Source organism: Phasianus colchicus, chromosome 12 (assembly GCF_987193195.1).
Source record: "Phasianus colchicus chromosome 12, bPhaCol1.hap1.1, whole genome shotgun sequence".
NCBI classification, from domain to species: domain Eukaryota; kingdom Metazoa; phylum Chordata; class Aves; order Galliformes; family Phasianidae; genus Phasianus; species Phasianus colchicus.
Genome location: NC_143447.1, coordinates 18,874,626 through 18,888,798, shown reverse-complemented (window position 1 = coordinate 18,888,798; position 14,173 = coordinate 18,874,626). Strand labels below are relative to the sequence as shown.

At 45.0% G+C, this 14,173-nt stretch overlaps 2 protein-coding genes, 1 long non-coding RNA gene and 1 other non-coding gene across 15 annotated transcripts in view; 2 read left to right on the top strand and 2 right to left on the bottom strand.

Moving 5' to 3' along the window:
• MAP2K1 (mitogen-activated protein kinase kinase 1) overlaps positions 1 to 3,993 on the bottom strand; it is a 32,591-nt gene extending 28,598 nt beyond the window's left edge. The window contains exon 1 of one of the 2 annotated variants that reach the window (XM_031587864.2): positions 3,543 to 3,993. In XM_031587864.2, coding sequence (XP_031443724.1) covers positions 3,543 to 3,622 — 80 coding nt within the window. In that variant the 5' untranslated portion in view covers positions 3,623 to 3,993. Of the gene's footprint in view, positions 1 to 3,284; positions 3,427 to 3,542 lie in introns of those variants that run through there. The other variant, XM_090149169.1, reaches the window with a different exon arrangement.
• A 684-nt stretch (positions 3,994 to 4,677) lies between these two features.
• LOC149916307 (uncharacterized) lies at positions 4,678 to 6,207 on the bottom strand. Of its 3 annotated transcripts, XR_016470496.1 has the most exons (4): positions 6,125 to 6,207; positions 5,893 to 6,041; positions 5,452 to 5,484; positions 4,678 to 4,943 (listed from the first exon to the last, which is right to left on the bottom strand). It is a non-coding gene; the product is annotated as an uncharacterized LOC149916307 (long non-coding RNA). The 3 variants fall into 3 exon arrangements; XR_016470493.1 differs by having other exon boundaries at positions 5,452 to 6,041; XR_016470495.1 differs by lacking the exon at positions 4,678 to 4,943 and having other exon boundaries at positions 4,951 to 5,484.
• A 114-nt stretch (positions 6,208 to 6,321) lies between these two features.
• TIPIN (TIMELESS interacting protein) lies at positions 6,322 to 14,088 on the top strand. Of its 9 annotated transcripts, none has more exons than XM_090149173.1 (9): positions 6,331 to 6,461; positions 6,686 to 6,754; positions 7,502 to 7,659; positions 8,667 to 8,760; positions 9,588 to 9,663; positions 10,066 to 10,188; positions 10,696 to 10,759; positions 12,925 to 13,122; positions 13,461 to 14,088. In XM_090149173.1, the coding sequence occupies exons 3-9, from the start codon at positions 7,524 to 7,526 to the stop codon at positions 13,616 to 13,618; spliced, it is 849 nt and encodes a 282-aa protein (XP_090005299.1). In that variant the 5' UTR covers positions 6,331 to 6,461; positions 6,686 to 6,754; positions 7,502 to 7,523; the 3' UTR covers positions 13,619 to 14,088. The 9 variants fall into 9 exon arrangements, 8 of the variants coding, with proteins under 8 accessions (XP_031443717.2, XP_090005299.1, XP_090005298.1 ...); XM_090149172.1 differs by having other exon boundaries at positions 6,686 to 6,798; XM_090149170.1 differs by having other exon boundaries at positions 6,686 to 6,897.
• LOC116225599 (small Cajal body-specific RNA 14) lies at positions 11,454 to 11,589 on the top strand. Its single transcript, XR_004166121.2, has one exon.
• Positions 14,089 to 14,173: the final 85 nt, after the last annotated feature.

Genomic DNA, 14,173 nt, shown 5'->3' with positions numbered 1-14,173 from the left:
ATTTTGTGGCTTGTTGGATTTTCCTGTTCAGGGACAAAAATATATGGACTATCTTTCACTTCTTCAAATGAGCATTTGATAATAGCCTGTAATATATGCCAAAACATCCCATACATGTGATCAATCATTAAACACAACTTATGTCTCAAGATATAGATTTAATCAGTTTTTACATAAATATACAAACACCTCTGGAAATGGGAATTTTAATGCAAAACCCTGAGACCAGTGGAAGACAAACTCATTATGCAGCCCAACTTGTAAGTTACACCTTGCAATCAATAAAAAACACTGACTTTTAAATAAATTGAGGAATTTCTAGCAATTGGTAACAGCTGCCAGATACTCTAGGGGACAAGGAAAAGAAGTTTTAGAGGAAGAGAAAGCAGAGACTTGGTTTCTTATAGCTGCTACAAGAGTAAACCTTCCCAACAACATCAGCCAAAAGAACAGAAGTATCCTTCTCATTACATTCAATTTTCTTTCATCTTTCTCCCATTTTCTCTGGGAAATCTCCACACATGCACGCCTGCACAGCTCCAAAAGTACCAGAAAACAAATGAAGAAGCCAGCAGCTGGCCAGTGGCACTTGGCTTTATCCTAATGATCTCAAGCAACAAGGCACCAGGACAGCAGTACAGGTCCAGCTCTGCAATAACTGCTCCGCAGCAGGAGGCATCAAAGCAGGAGCGAAGCTCCCAGCACAGAAGGATCTCAGTCAGTTCTCTCTGGTGCACAGGAGGGCAGCCAGGGGATTTGGAAGGCACCAGAGAGAAGCAAAATACCCTGTACAAATAATTAAAGTAAGAACTATGTATAACAAGCTACAAATACAAAACCTGCTGTCAGAGAAATACATTATGGAATTGAAGAAAATATTCAGTATCTGCATATCTACATCACAAGCACCTCCATTCTCCTTTATAATACTTTGCCAGGGTTCCAAACACATTCATGTGAATTAGAATCAAGCCCCAGCACATTCTTCAAATACACCTCACCCTGCAAGCTTTTTCTCACTCCAGTCAATGAACTCCCAGTGCCAAACAAGGATGAGGACACGGGCAGGAGGCACAGGAAGCAGGGCACCCTGAGTCACCTGAGTCATCTCCTCCTCTTATTTCTGCCTTTTCCTCTTCCTTTCTGCCAGGAAGCAGAAGTTCCATATGTGCCCAATCCTAGAAATACCAAGCTTCAGTATTTTAAAGCCAACAGGGGTACATGACCCCCCCATAATCTCTTCAGAATATGCTGCAGAACCTTCAGACTGACCACTAGCAAGTTGCTGATGCTTAACATAAGATTGCCGATGGCCACTCTATATCCATTTGGTTTTGTACCAACATTGTCTTCAGGCCAAAAAAACCTTCCTTCACTCATTTACAGAGAGCAGCCATCTCACCTCTCAGTCTTCATTTTACTTCACTAAATAATTTGAGCTTTTCCTCATCCCTTCTCACAAGGTTCTGTGCCCTGGAGAAGAACAGAGAAGCAGCCAAGATCACTCGCACCAAAGCGACAGGTTTGTGTACTCTGGAAGCAGAAGAGTGGCTGGAGACTCAGGGCCAAAATTCCATTAAGTCAGGAACAAAGCTCTACAAAGCATTCATGTGGTACTCAAACACCTCTACTGTTTATTTCAACTGCTGAGCAAGAGGAAAAATTACTGAGCAGATAATCAATCACCTTACAGATTTTTTAAGTAGTAGAAAACCAAAACTTTTTCAGCTTTATTCCAAAGCCATTTCCAAATTCTGAAGCAATTATTCTTAATTTAAAGTCTTTCACAATGAGGATGTAATATCTGCAGGATGAGATAAACTAATTCTGGCTGTGTATGGACAACAGGCTACTGGAGCTGCTTCTTCACTGAGCTGTTTTTTAAAGATACTTGATACAACTCTAAACTTGGCAAAAGCCAGGTACAGGTCTAATGCATAACAAAAAGCAGAAGCTCAGGAGATGCATATACCAAATGAATTAACGCACAAAACAAAGTGCAGCAAAACAGCCCATCAGTGCAAACACAGCCCAGTACTCCCATGAGTCTCCCTAAGTTTCCAACGTTATCAGACAGTAAAAACAATTAAATACGACAACATTCACTGTTTGAAGAGATATTTAAGAACCATAGCATTTAATACAGTATGCCTTCTAATTCACTTTTGGTAGCAAAACAAGAAAATGATAGGTGTATCACATTTACTGCATCAGAAAACAACATGCAAAAGGGATCCCTGAAAATGAAATCAACTTATCCACAAATGCCTTGAAGAAAGTCACCTAGAAGGTACTATACAGATGAATATGAAAATAAGACCTTTTTGCCTGTTGATGCAGAAGAAAACCCGCATAATATTTCAGATTTATTTCTTGGATACAGTTGGGAATTCCTGCCACGGGAGAGTTTTTGAAGAGCTCATCCTTCAGCTCACCATCAAAAGACTTTGGTAGAAGTGCCACAGCTGGAGCTGCTAGATACTGAGTGTGCTCTGCGATGCTCAGGTGGTTAAGTAAGATCTGAGCCTGCCTGAAAACGTGGCAACAACAGCAGCACACGTGGAACACTTTCAGCCTGAGCTGTGCACATCTCGCTGCAGTTCTGCACTGTGTTCCCTGACAGCAGAACATAAGCACATCAGAGCGCAGCTTGGGTATCCAAGGAGCTCACCATACAGGGGAAGGAATCTGTTCTTCCACACACACCCACAGCTCACACCTCTGTTACCAGGAAGCCCATCACTAAAAACCCACTAAAAGCCCATCATTAAAAACTAAGTGAACACTGCTCCACCAAGCTCACGGAAACTCCTTTTGTAACAAATACCGTGCAGTGCTGACACCGGCTGCAAAACCAAAGCCTCAAAGTAACCCTGACCCACCAGCCCTGCGAGCAAACAGGGCAGTTCTGCACTCCCTGCCCTCCTTCCCTGCTCAAAGCACACTGGTGGTTCGCTCAGAGCCCAGGTCCTTTCTCTCAGCACACAACGCTTACCCGTGTTACATCCAGGAAAGCTCAAAGGCGTTTTCTCCCAACACTCCCCCTGACATACTCAGCGTTACGCGCTAATTACTGTAAGATTTACTCAAATTAGCGCTGGTTTAGCTTAAAACCAAGGAAGGAAAAAAAACCCCACACTTTCCCTACGGATCTGTGACTCCCGATGCACACACCTATGAAAAATACACTGTTAGAAGCGTAGGATTTGGCCCTTCGTATAATTATATAACCTAAGAACGTGACAGACCCCATTACCGACACAGAGTTCCGTCCTCCCGCTCACCTCACGCACCCGCCCGGCTCTGCTCTCCGCCCCGACGCCGCCCGCTGCCCGCCGAGGAGCCCCGCGGCAGCTCAACGCGAGGGGCACGGCGCGGCACGGCACAACACGGCGCGCTGCTGGAGCCGGGCCGCTCCGGGCGGGGAAGCCGCAGGGAAGGAGCGGCGCCGCAGCCCCTTAGCGCCCCAGGTTCGAATCCCGGGAGGGGCGGCCGCGCCCGGCCCCTCAGCGAGCACCCCGCCGGCCCCGGGCTCCACTCACTCGGCAGAGCTGGTCCCGTTGACGGCGGAGCCATCCGGAGCGGGGTTGAGCTGGATCGGCCCCGGCTTCTTCTTGGGCATGTTCCCCACCGGCCGGCGCAGATCGTGACGGACGGAACGGCCGCGGCCCCACTTCGGCCAGGTCCGACGGACTTCCCGAGGCGAAGCAAACTTCGGGGCCGCCCCTCAGCGCCGGAGCAGCGCGGGGCCGCCTCCTCAACAAGGAGCCGAGGCCACGACGCCGCCGCCCCGGCGCAGCGCGGCCGTCGACACGCCCGGCGCCGATCTGCCCGGCGGAACGGCACCGAGCTCCGTACCGACAGCTCCCGACGGAGAAAAACTGCCCCGGCTCGAAATGCGCCCTTCCCCGGCACTGCGGCTGCGCGCACCGCCCGGGCAGAACGGCGCGCAGGCGCGGGCAGCGGGCGCGTGTGCACTGAGGGCGGTGAAGCCGAGCTGATGCCGTGCCCGCACCGCGCTGCCCTGCGCCGCGAGGCTCCGCACCGCCCGCCGTGGCTGCTGAGCTTTTACACAGCGCAGCGCGGCGGGGGCGTGCCCCGCTTCACGACTTCCGAAGCTCGGTGAGAGGCTGGGCTCTGTCAGTGAGAATTCTGCCAACGGTGTCGTGTCCTCCACGGAGAAAAGCACAGTGAAGTGATGCGTTGTGAAGCACGTCCCTTATTTCTCTCATAGTCGTTAATAGACCCGAACTGCCGTACTTAGAATTACAGCCTTCGCTTCAGGCACGCGGAACGGCTGCTTGTTTTTCTCCAAAGTAAATCTTTGAAGCAAAAAATTGGAAAAAAGGGAGATTATAGTTAAAGAATAAATAAATAGCCAAACGAGTATGGAAATGAATTACAGAATCACAGAATGGTGCAGGTTGGAAGGGGCCTCAAGGATCATGAATCTCCAACCCCACTGCCACAGGCAGGGCCACCAACCCTCATCTATTACTAGACCATATGAAATGCCAAATATTTTTTTTTCTTTACTTCCGTGGTCTGTGTGCTTACAGCTGCTGCTGTTAGGGATGATCGGGGTTGGCCACAGGAGTCTTCCATGCCTTGATAGGATGCTGACTTCAGGTGTCTCTGTGAAGCTGTGCCGTGCGTGGCTTCCCCTGAAATATTTGTAAGTCCATTTGAATTTCTGTAGGACCAATAGGTTCAACTGGTGTGCTCGCAATGGAAAAATAAGCCTGTTTTCCAGCACAGAACAAAAGGGGTTTGGGGAGTTCAGATGTTCTTGGTGAAAGGGGAAGGCGGTTCTGAAGGTGGATCACACAGGAAAAGGCAACAAATGTAAGGTGGTGTAATCTCTGTGCATGGCTTCTGAACAGGGAGACTTCCTGATTTATTGATTCTATCACCACTGGGAAAAATAGAACCGAAATGTGTCCCTGTAAACAGAAACAGGTCAAAAAAAACTTCTTCTCATTACCACTTTTCTTTCAGAACTGGAGTACAAGCTCCTGCCTTGTGTCCTGCTTCTTGCATAAGAAGGAAATTTAAGATGATCAAATAATTTACAATTTATATGAGGTTAACAAGGTAAAAATCACCAACATCTTAATTCAGATAACACAGCAAAATCTGATTCCCCACCACACACCCACACCAACATACCCATTTTGCCAAGGATTTATTGGATGGGGAGCACTTTTACTGCACAAACAGGAAAAAACCCTTCAGATGTAGAAATATCCAATCACTCATTTTGCAGATTTTCTCTCCCATACATCAAGTGTAGCATAAAACAGACAAAGAGACAAAAACATAAAATAAGGAGCAAGTTTCCTGCAGTTTTTCCACTGCAGTGCACACAGAAATGAACAACATCTCAGCAGCATCTAAACCAGAAAACAGAAGTGTTTTCTAGAACCGAAGCAAGTATTTTCTCTGACTTACTATTCCATCAGCATGTGGCCACTTATTCACTTCCTGGGGAAAAAGAAATAGTCATCACCACCTGCTGGAACCGCTCCTCACCCGACTGGAAGCACAGGAGTGGAAAGTGCCACCCAGCACAGCCGCTAATTAGACTTATTGATTATTCCATTCAATAAATACGGGAGGTTATGTAACACTGTTCTCCTCCACAGAGATTTTTAAATCATCCTCTGCTTTAATCCATGTAGCACTTTTTATACTTTGCGGATATACACACACACACACCAAACACATTTGCTTCATGTCATTGTCAGGCTCGGATGTATCACGGACACCTTGTTGTTAAATATGTTTTAATATAAAGTGATTATCATGTTCAGCACAACACCCTCCAAATGGCCCCTTAATTTCCCTTAATTTTATGACATATATTTTTATGGAGTTGGAAGTTAGCAGTACCTGATGTACAGCAGTGTGTTTGTGCGCTTATTTCTGCGTGCTCCAACCATCTGAGGAAACTTCTCAGGTCAGCCCAACAGATTCACGAATACGAGAGATGCTCACATATTTAGGAATACACATTTCAAACCCAGTTAAAATCACTCCGACTAGAAGGGAAATGCGTTTATTAAGTAAATTGATTTTGACTTAGTCCTATTAGAGGGAATAATTCAAGCACCTGAATCGTTACCTGCGATGAACTCAAGGAAGTACAGGAGAAAACCAAAGCTCTGTCCCCAGGTGCGGTACCACCACACAACGCAGCCCCGCCCCGCCTTTACCTCAGCCGCGCGGCTCCGCCCTGTGGATTTGGCGCCAAAAGCGGCGCAGCGTAGCTGCCGCACATGCGCCCTGATCCTAGCCAGCCGGCAGCCCTGCTCAGCTCGGCTGTGAGAGATCTCGCGAGAGCTGCGCGCCGTGGCCTCCCGGTGGGGTGGGAGGCGGGAGTGGCGGCCCGGCTCCGTGTGGCGCTGGGTGACTTCGTCCGGCTGTGCGCGGAGCTCTCGGTTCTCCGCCCTCCGACTCAGGTGTGAAGTCCCTTAATCCGGTAGGAAGGGAAGAGCCGTCAGGGCTGGGGGCGCGAGCGGAGCGGGGTCTCAGTGGTGGCCGCAAGGTGCGGCTGCGGGGGTCGCGCCGCGCGGTCCGGCCGTGCCCGGCTCCCATCGGATGTCGGTGCGGACGGAGCTGCACGGGCGGGCTGTCTGCGAGTCCGTCTGTGGAGAGCTTGTCCTTAAAATTGCTTCGTGCTCAGGCTGCGAGGAGCCCAGGGCGTCGTGAGCCTGAGAGGAGACCTCCGGCCTGCGGGTTGAAGGGATAAGCTGTGAGTCGGGGGCCTGCAGCTCGGCGGGTTGCGGTCGCGAAAGTGTGAGCAGAAAACAGCTGTCCTAAAAGTGCTTAGTATGAAATGCTCGTGTTCGTGTGTGTGTTCGTGTTCTTACAATGACCCACAGCTGCCACTCCCAGGTAACGAAGTGTGAGAAGCCCGTAATTTACTTGGCTCAGCGGTACTGGATTGTGTCATCCTCCTGCATAGTATCTGCTACTTAATTTATATAACCTGCTTTCTGGTTGCCAGACCTTCCTTTGGAACAGCTGGCTCTCATATAGCTAATATTTGTCTGCTTCTGTGGCAGTTATTTTTTTTTTCTGTCTTCTTTTTAAACGCTTCTGATACTTCATTGACTCATTAATGTTTGAAAAGACTTCCGAGACTCCCAGATCCAATCCCAACCCACCCCCACCGTGGCCCTGACCACATCTCAACTGTTGTGGAATTCTGGAATGGCTCCATGCACTGTGACCTCTCCCCTCCCTGAGCAGTCAGTGCCACTGCCTCACTGCTCTTTTGTAAAAGAAACATTTCCCACTATCCAATCTGACCCTTCCCTGGTGCAGTTTAAGTACATCGCCTCTCATCCTACTGCTGTTACTCAGGAGCAGGATCCAGCTCCCACTTCATCACAACCTCCTGGTAGGAGTTGAAGAGAGTGATGAGATCTCCTCTGAGCCTCCTCTCCTCCCAGATTGACCTGTCCCAGTTCTCTCAGCCCCTCTTCGTTTCCTACAGGAGAAGGAAGAGAAGTTATTCCATGGCCATGATAGATCCTCTGGAGAACAACTTGTTTGATCTCCCTGATTATGAGAATACAGAAGATGAAACATTTCCACCTCTCCCACCTCCTGGGTCTCCAGGAAATGATGCTGAATGGGCTCAAGCTAATGGAGGTGAGAACCCTGTGAACCCTGGAGATTTTTCAGTAGAGAATGGAGTGCTGTGAGATCAGTTTTGTTGGAGTTCTACTTCACTGCGTTGTGCTTACTACATAAAAATAACCTTAGATTAAAAAAGCAGTTAAATTGTTCTTGATCGAGCATATCCATACTTGTGCAAGAAGTTTACCTTTGTAGACTCATTGAAAATGTTTGCATGCGTGCAAGAAAGAATGCCAGTATTCCAGGGAGATGGTGGTAGTTGGGTTTTTTTGTTTGTTTGTTTTGGGTTTTTTTGACTAAGGCATGATAAAAGACTTTATATTAATTGTATTTGTAAAGTTCTTGATGCAGTCCTGTGTGCGGAACAGGCAAGCAGAAGGTATGTAATTCCTTGATGTAAGAAAAGGAGAATTCTAACTCCTGGATGTCTGATGTTTAGAGTTGCAAAGTCTTAAACAAGAAATCAGTGAGACAGTAATTACTGGTTCTGAGGTGAGATGGATATTGGTGCCTTATCTACTGCAGTCAGAAGCACGCGTGTTAGCTTGAGTCAGAAAGTGAGTGGAAACTGATTCCTGAAAGGCTCATTTGTTGTTTTCATACGTAACCTCTTTCTCTGGTATTGGAGGGGATGCTGGAGTTTTGATTCTCCCAGATTTCAGTGGAAACTTTGGGAAACATAGCAACCTATTGAATTCTTCAGCTCTTAAAACTGGCAGTGTCTGCTCAATATATTTTCATCAGGAATACAAAAATTCTGAGACTAAGTTCCTTACAGTAGAAATTTTCCTTCTGCTAGAGAAGTTCATTCTTCAGTATCCTTTAGAGACTTGATTGACTCCCTGTCAGTCTCCTGGGAGAATTTAGATGAAATATGCAGGCATTTGTTTGGAGTAGTATTGCAGTAGAGTGCTTGTGACAGTTATCCTTTTGGTAGGGTAGGATCCTAAGTTGTGTGATGTAATTCTAGCTGGTGCCATTTGTGCTGCATGCTTACAGTATGTTATTTTCTTTGTTAGATCCAGATGGGAACCAGCAGTCAGAAACAAAGGATTCTTCTGCAGCTGTACGGAAAGCAGTTAAAAGATCAATACCCAAACTAGATGCTCACAGGTATTCTTGAACTTAATGTTTCTTTTCTTGATAGACTTGGTACATGGCTGTGATGTGGTAATTAAGGTTACCATGATCTCTGCTTTCTCATAGCCAAGTCACAAAGTAAGAACTTTGAGATTGAAGTGCCTGTTGCATGCTTTATCTCAACCTCTTTTTTTCCTTGCCTGCCTATATAATGCTGTTATTAGTCCTAACTTTGAGTTTTCCTTGGGACTTGGTACCTGGCTCACAACTTGGTTAACAGATTTTATTCCTGCATAGGACTCACCCAGCTGTATCCTCTTTGTTTTGTTTTGTGCCTTGTATTGTGGATTTCTTTAGTTTATTTCAAGTGCACTTCAAAATAAACCCTCAGTACAGTGATGTCTGCAAGGTGTGCTATGTAATTAATGCTGACACCTGACTTGTATCCAAAGTAGATAAACTGTTTGTAAAGGAAGGACTTAAGTATTTTCCTTGCTCTTATCACCAAAACTGGTGTAAGTTCCTCATGAGCATTAAAAAGTATTTAAGCTTCAGGTATATTATGTTTTAAAAATACTGTTGAAGTCTTGGGTTGTGTATCTGTCAAGTTTTACGTGGCCAATATAGGTATTAAAAGTGACTTTTCCATTTTCTTTCATGTCATCAAAATCAAAAAGCTGCTTGGGCTGTGGATGTATCTATTGTGTATTTTCAGAACTCTTTATTTCCTGTGTTTTCTGATTCTCTATCTGTCCTGAATAGAATTCTGTAGCTTTGGGTGATAAGAGGGAATGTGTGTTTCTTTGTTTTCATTAGGAGAAAGCTGGGTTTCAGGTAATTTTACCATTGCGTGTTTACAGGTTAGTTTCAGAAAGAGGACTTCCTGCATTAAGACACATGTTTGACAGTGTGAAATTCAAGGGTAAAGGGCATGAGGTAAGACATGGTGGACTGCTGGGGTGTTTACTGGAAGATTAGCTTAAATCAACAGATTGCTGCCTGTGTGGTATAGGGAGGGTTGATATCAAACTCTGTTTAGACAGCAGCTTTTTGACAGTATTTGGGCATATCCTGCTGTGGTTTGTAGTTGCAAGCTTGAAAAAATATGCAAGTGCTTTTCCTGAGCTCTTATTGCTCGTTTTCTCATCGCTTTAAATTGCACTTACATACTTGATTGTAGGATGGAAGATTACCCAAGCATTCATGTTACTTAGATTTTCAAGAGATTTTCAAGCTGTGGGTGCTTAGTGTTTCCAGAAACATTACTATAATGTTTCCCTCTGGAGTCTGCTGATTAAATCAGCTTCTGACAGCTGGATATCTTGTCTTATGTTCAAGGCAGAGGATCTGAAGACACTTCTGCGACATATGGAACACTGGGCTCATAGATTATTTCCAAAATTGCAATTTGATGATTTTATTGACAGAGTAGAGTCTTTGGGAAACAAAAAGGAAGTTCAGGTATGTATTGTTCCTCTTGGTTTGCCTTCGTGCAGTAATCAGCAGTGTGAGGAGTTGGCTTAGGAGAGCAAGCACACAGCAGAAGATTTAAGTTGTACATACTGCTGAGGTGTGTAATGCATTCCAATAAATTTATTTCATCCTCACATTTTAAAAAGCTATTTCAAGTACTTAAGAGTACATTTAAAAATTATTTTACTACTTCATAAGATCTCCTTTAACAGAGCATCTTTACACAGAAGCATTCTGCATAGAAGTGCAGGTACTTATGATTGAATTTGGACTAGAAGGCTTATGAAGTACGTTGCGTTGTGTGGCTAGATGACAATAAGGGCTAGGAAAACAATTTTGGTACTTAAGTTTTGGGTCAAACAGATGAATGAAAGAAATATTATTTCAGAATAATACAGCATAAAGAAAAATAGGGAACACTATTAAAAACATATCAGTGTAAGATTTTTTTTTTTAATAGATGACACCACTATTTTAATTCTTCCTCATTTGCAGACCTGCCTAAAAAGAATTAGACTTGATCTTCCTATTTTACACGAAGACTTCACAGCTAATGAAGGTATATTTGTTGTGCTGTCAGTTCACTGCTTAAAACTATTTCCCTTCTTACTAATCAGAAGTTAATGATGGTATGTTTTCCTGCTGTAGAAGCTATTGTTGAGTGGTCCTCCTTTAAAACCAGGCTTATGTAGAACTTACAGCTGTAAAAACCAAACTCAGAATAAAATGCTACCTGCACAGAGGAAGGAAATGGAAAGTGGGTGTAATCAAAGTGTTTATCAGTGGCATTGTTAGCAGCATTCTTCCCAAGAAAATCCTGAAATCCACCATTCCTGCAGTTAACAAGTGAATGTACTCATAATTTGTATTTTATGAGCATGCAGTCTGAAAAGCTCTTGGATCTTAATATTGCAGAAATGAAGAGTTTATTATAGTGCTTATACTCCAGTTACAGTGAAGTTGTTGAGTCCTTTACAGAAGGACTCAGTAATGCCTGTGGGTATTGCTGTGTAATGGACTGGTCTTGCTGTATGCCTGCTGTTGGTTTTTGTTCTTCTTTCCTATATTTCAGAAATAAACAAGCTTTTTCATTCAATGAAAATAAGAGAGGGAGAGGAGTGGAGTTCACCCAGTAGCTTGAAAGGAACTTGTAGCAGAAATAAGAATTTTTCTGGTCTTTCCTAACGTCCATTGCAGGTGTTTATACTTTCCCTGTTCCCCTATGAGCAATGCCTTTGGGCAGTTGATGACATGTGGCTGTCTTTGCTGTTGGTTGCATTTGCTGGAAATGGAATGCAGCTGTGAGCAGCCACAGAGAGTGAAGTGAATGGTTCCTGCCGACAGTGTCTGTAGAGTCATCAGATCTTCTGTGCGATGGTTCCATACATCTGTATTGCAGTGCTGGTGTATTCTTGAGCCATGTTAGCAACTGTATGGCTGATAAGTCAGAAGGCAAATGGTATCCTGGGCTCATCAGAAGAGGGGTGGGCAGCAGGGACAGAGAGGTGATTGTCCCCCTCTACTCTGCTCTTGTGAGGCCCCATCTGGAGTACTGTGTCCAGGTCTGGAGCCCCCAGTACAAGAAGGACAGAGAGCTGTGGAGAGGGTCCAGAGGAGAGCCACAAAGATGATCAGAGGACTGGAGCAGCTCCCCTACGAAGACAGGCTGACGGAGCTGGGCTTGTTCAGCCTGGAGAAGAGAAGGCTGTGGGGTGACCTACTGCAGCCTTTTAGTACCTAAAGGGAGCCTACAGAGGGGAGGGGAATCAACTCTTTGACAGGGTTGATAACTGCAGGACAAGGGGAAATGGTTTGAAGTCGAGGGAGAGGAGATTTAGGTTGGATGTCAGGGGGAAGTTCTTTACTGTGAGTGGTGAGGTGCTGAACAGCTGCTCAGAGAGGCTGTGGATGCCCTGTCCATCCCTGGAGGTGTTCAGGGCCAGGTTGGATGGGGCCCTGGGCAGCCTGAGCTGGTATTAAATGAGGAGGTTGGTGGCCCTGCATGTGGCAGGGGGTTGGAGATCCATGATCCTTGATGTCCCTTCCAACCCTGGCCATTCTGTGATTCTGTCGAAGTCACCAGATGGAAAATGTGAGTGGCTGTTCTACAGCTTAGAAATAAAAGCTCACGGTATTCTAATAAAGACCCAAACCTTTTGTCAGCTAACTTCTCTGTTCACAGGCTTAAAGTACTGCAGAGGCACAAACATAATGGGCCCTAGGTGCTCTCCCAAGAGTGCCATGCTTCTTTTGTTGGTGGGTGAAGTTTGTCTAATGGAATTAGACTGCCTTTATTTTTGCATGCATTAATTCTAGCAAATGAGTAATAATGCACAGTGAATTTAAAACTGTCTGTGTTCAGTCTGATTCCTGTAACTAGTCCTTCTGCTTCCCAAAGCAGTGGTAAGAAAAGTGTCTGGCCTTCCACTAAGAATTGCCTGACTTTACTGTCTTTTCAACCTGCAATTGTGAACTTTATGCATTTGGCTTCTTCTAATTTGTTTTATACTTTGAATATCAAGTATATGTGCCTAGACAGAAAACTGCAGGTTAAAACAAAATTGCAAAATGATCTTTGGCTCTCAATAATAAAGCTTTAAAATGTAGAACATAATCAGAAATTACTTAAAATGCTTTTCTAATAGATATTTAGTGGAAGGTCTGTGTTCAGTGTGATGCTTCCTGCTTCTCCTGACCCTCTCCCTCATTTCTTTCTTTATCCAGGTACTGGAGGTGGAAGCAATGGGCTGGATATGGCCACTGAAGATGTACATTCCTTCTCCGGGAATGCAAGGGAACTGGATTCTCTCCCGGGTACAACTCTCACTGAAGAGCAACAGCAGCGAATCAAGAGGAACAGGCAGCTAGCCTTGGAACGTAGGCAAGCGAAGATGCAGTGTAACAGCCAGTCCCAGAATGATGGTAAGCAGTTCTAGTGCATGTGTAAGCTCAGTAGAGAAGTTCTGACAGCTGAGCTGCTGAGGTTCTTAGTACTTGCTTTTCTAGAGAGCAGAAAGCTGTAACTCCTGAACTTAAACTACATTCCTGTAGGTAGATCCTGTAAAACTAAGTCAGAGCTGCTCTCCCCAGCTTTCTTGACAAATCATCATAGCCTGTCTCTGGTGAAATGAGATTGACTTGCTAGTCGCTTCTGGAGTTGGGTTTCTTGAAGGTTGTGATTCAGACAACGGAAACTGCAGTCATCAGGCACACAGCAAATGCATTTTCTCACTGAAAGCATTTTGTTTTTCCTTTATCAGAGCTTTCTCCTAGTTACCCGGAAGAGGAGCTTAACATCCCAGTTGCTCAGGATCTGACTGGTGCTTTAGAAGACGCTCAAGTTACTGCGACCAGTGCTGCTGTTACAGAAACTGAAGACAGAGAGAGAGAATTGCAGTGTGCCAGTGAAAAGCAGTGACCATTCCTCGTGCTTTGAATGACTTTCTAAATAGGACCCCAACTCTAGGGGGGCCCTTAATAGGACCCCAAGCAGTACTGTTTGAATTGCTGGCTCTTTCCAGTCTGACTCCAGGAATTTCAGGAAAGCCTTAACTATTACATCTGTATAGCTGGTCACAACTTTTCTTGAAACTGCAGATGAATTGCTCCCTACATTGGAAAGCAGAACACTGTTCCTCATCTGCATATGAGACTTTTTTGTCCCTTTACTGACACTGTTTAGGAAATGGGTTTTCTGGCCTACTCTGACATCTTTCAGTTGATGTCAAAGTGAATTTAACTGAGATGTTAACTGGTGTGTGCACATCTTTAATGGAAGATACGATAGAGAATAGTGCTATACTTGAACAGGAATCTGGGATTTTTTTTTAACTTATCAAGTACCTGTATTTCTTATGAAACAGAAGTTATTAAATTTTAGAAGTCAAACAGATCTTGTATGAGGCTGTTTAAACTTAACTTCCCAGTTTGTGCAAGTCACTGCCAAGTACATCATTTTGGCTTTGACTGAACT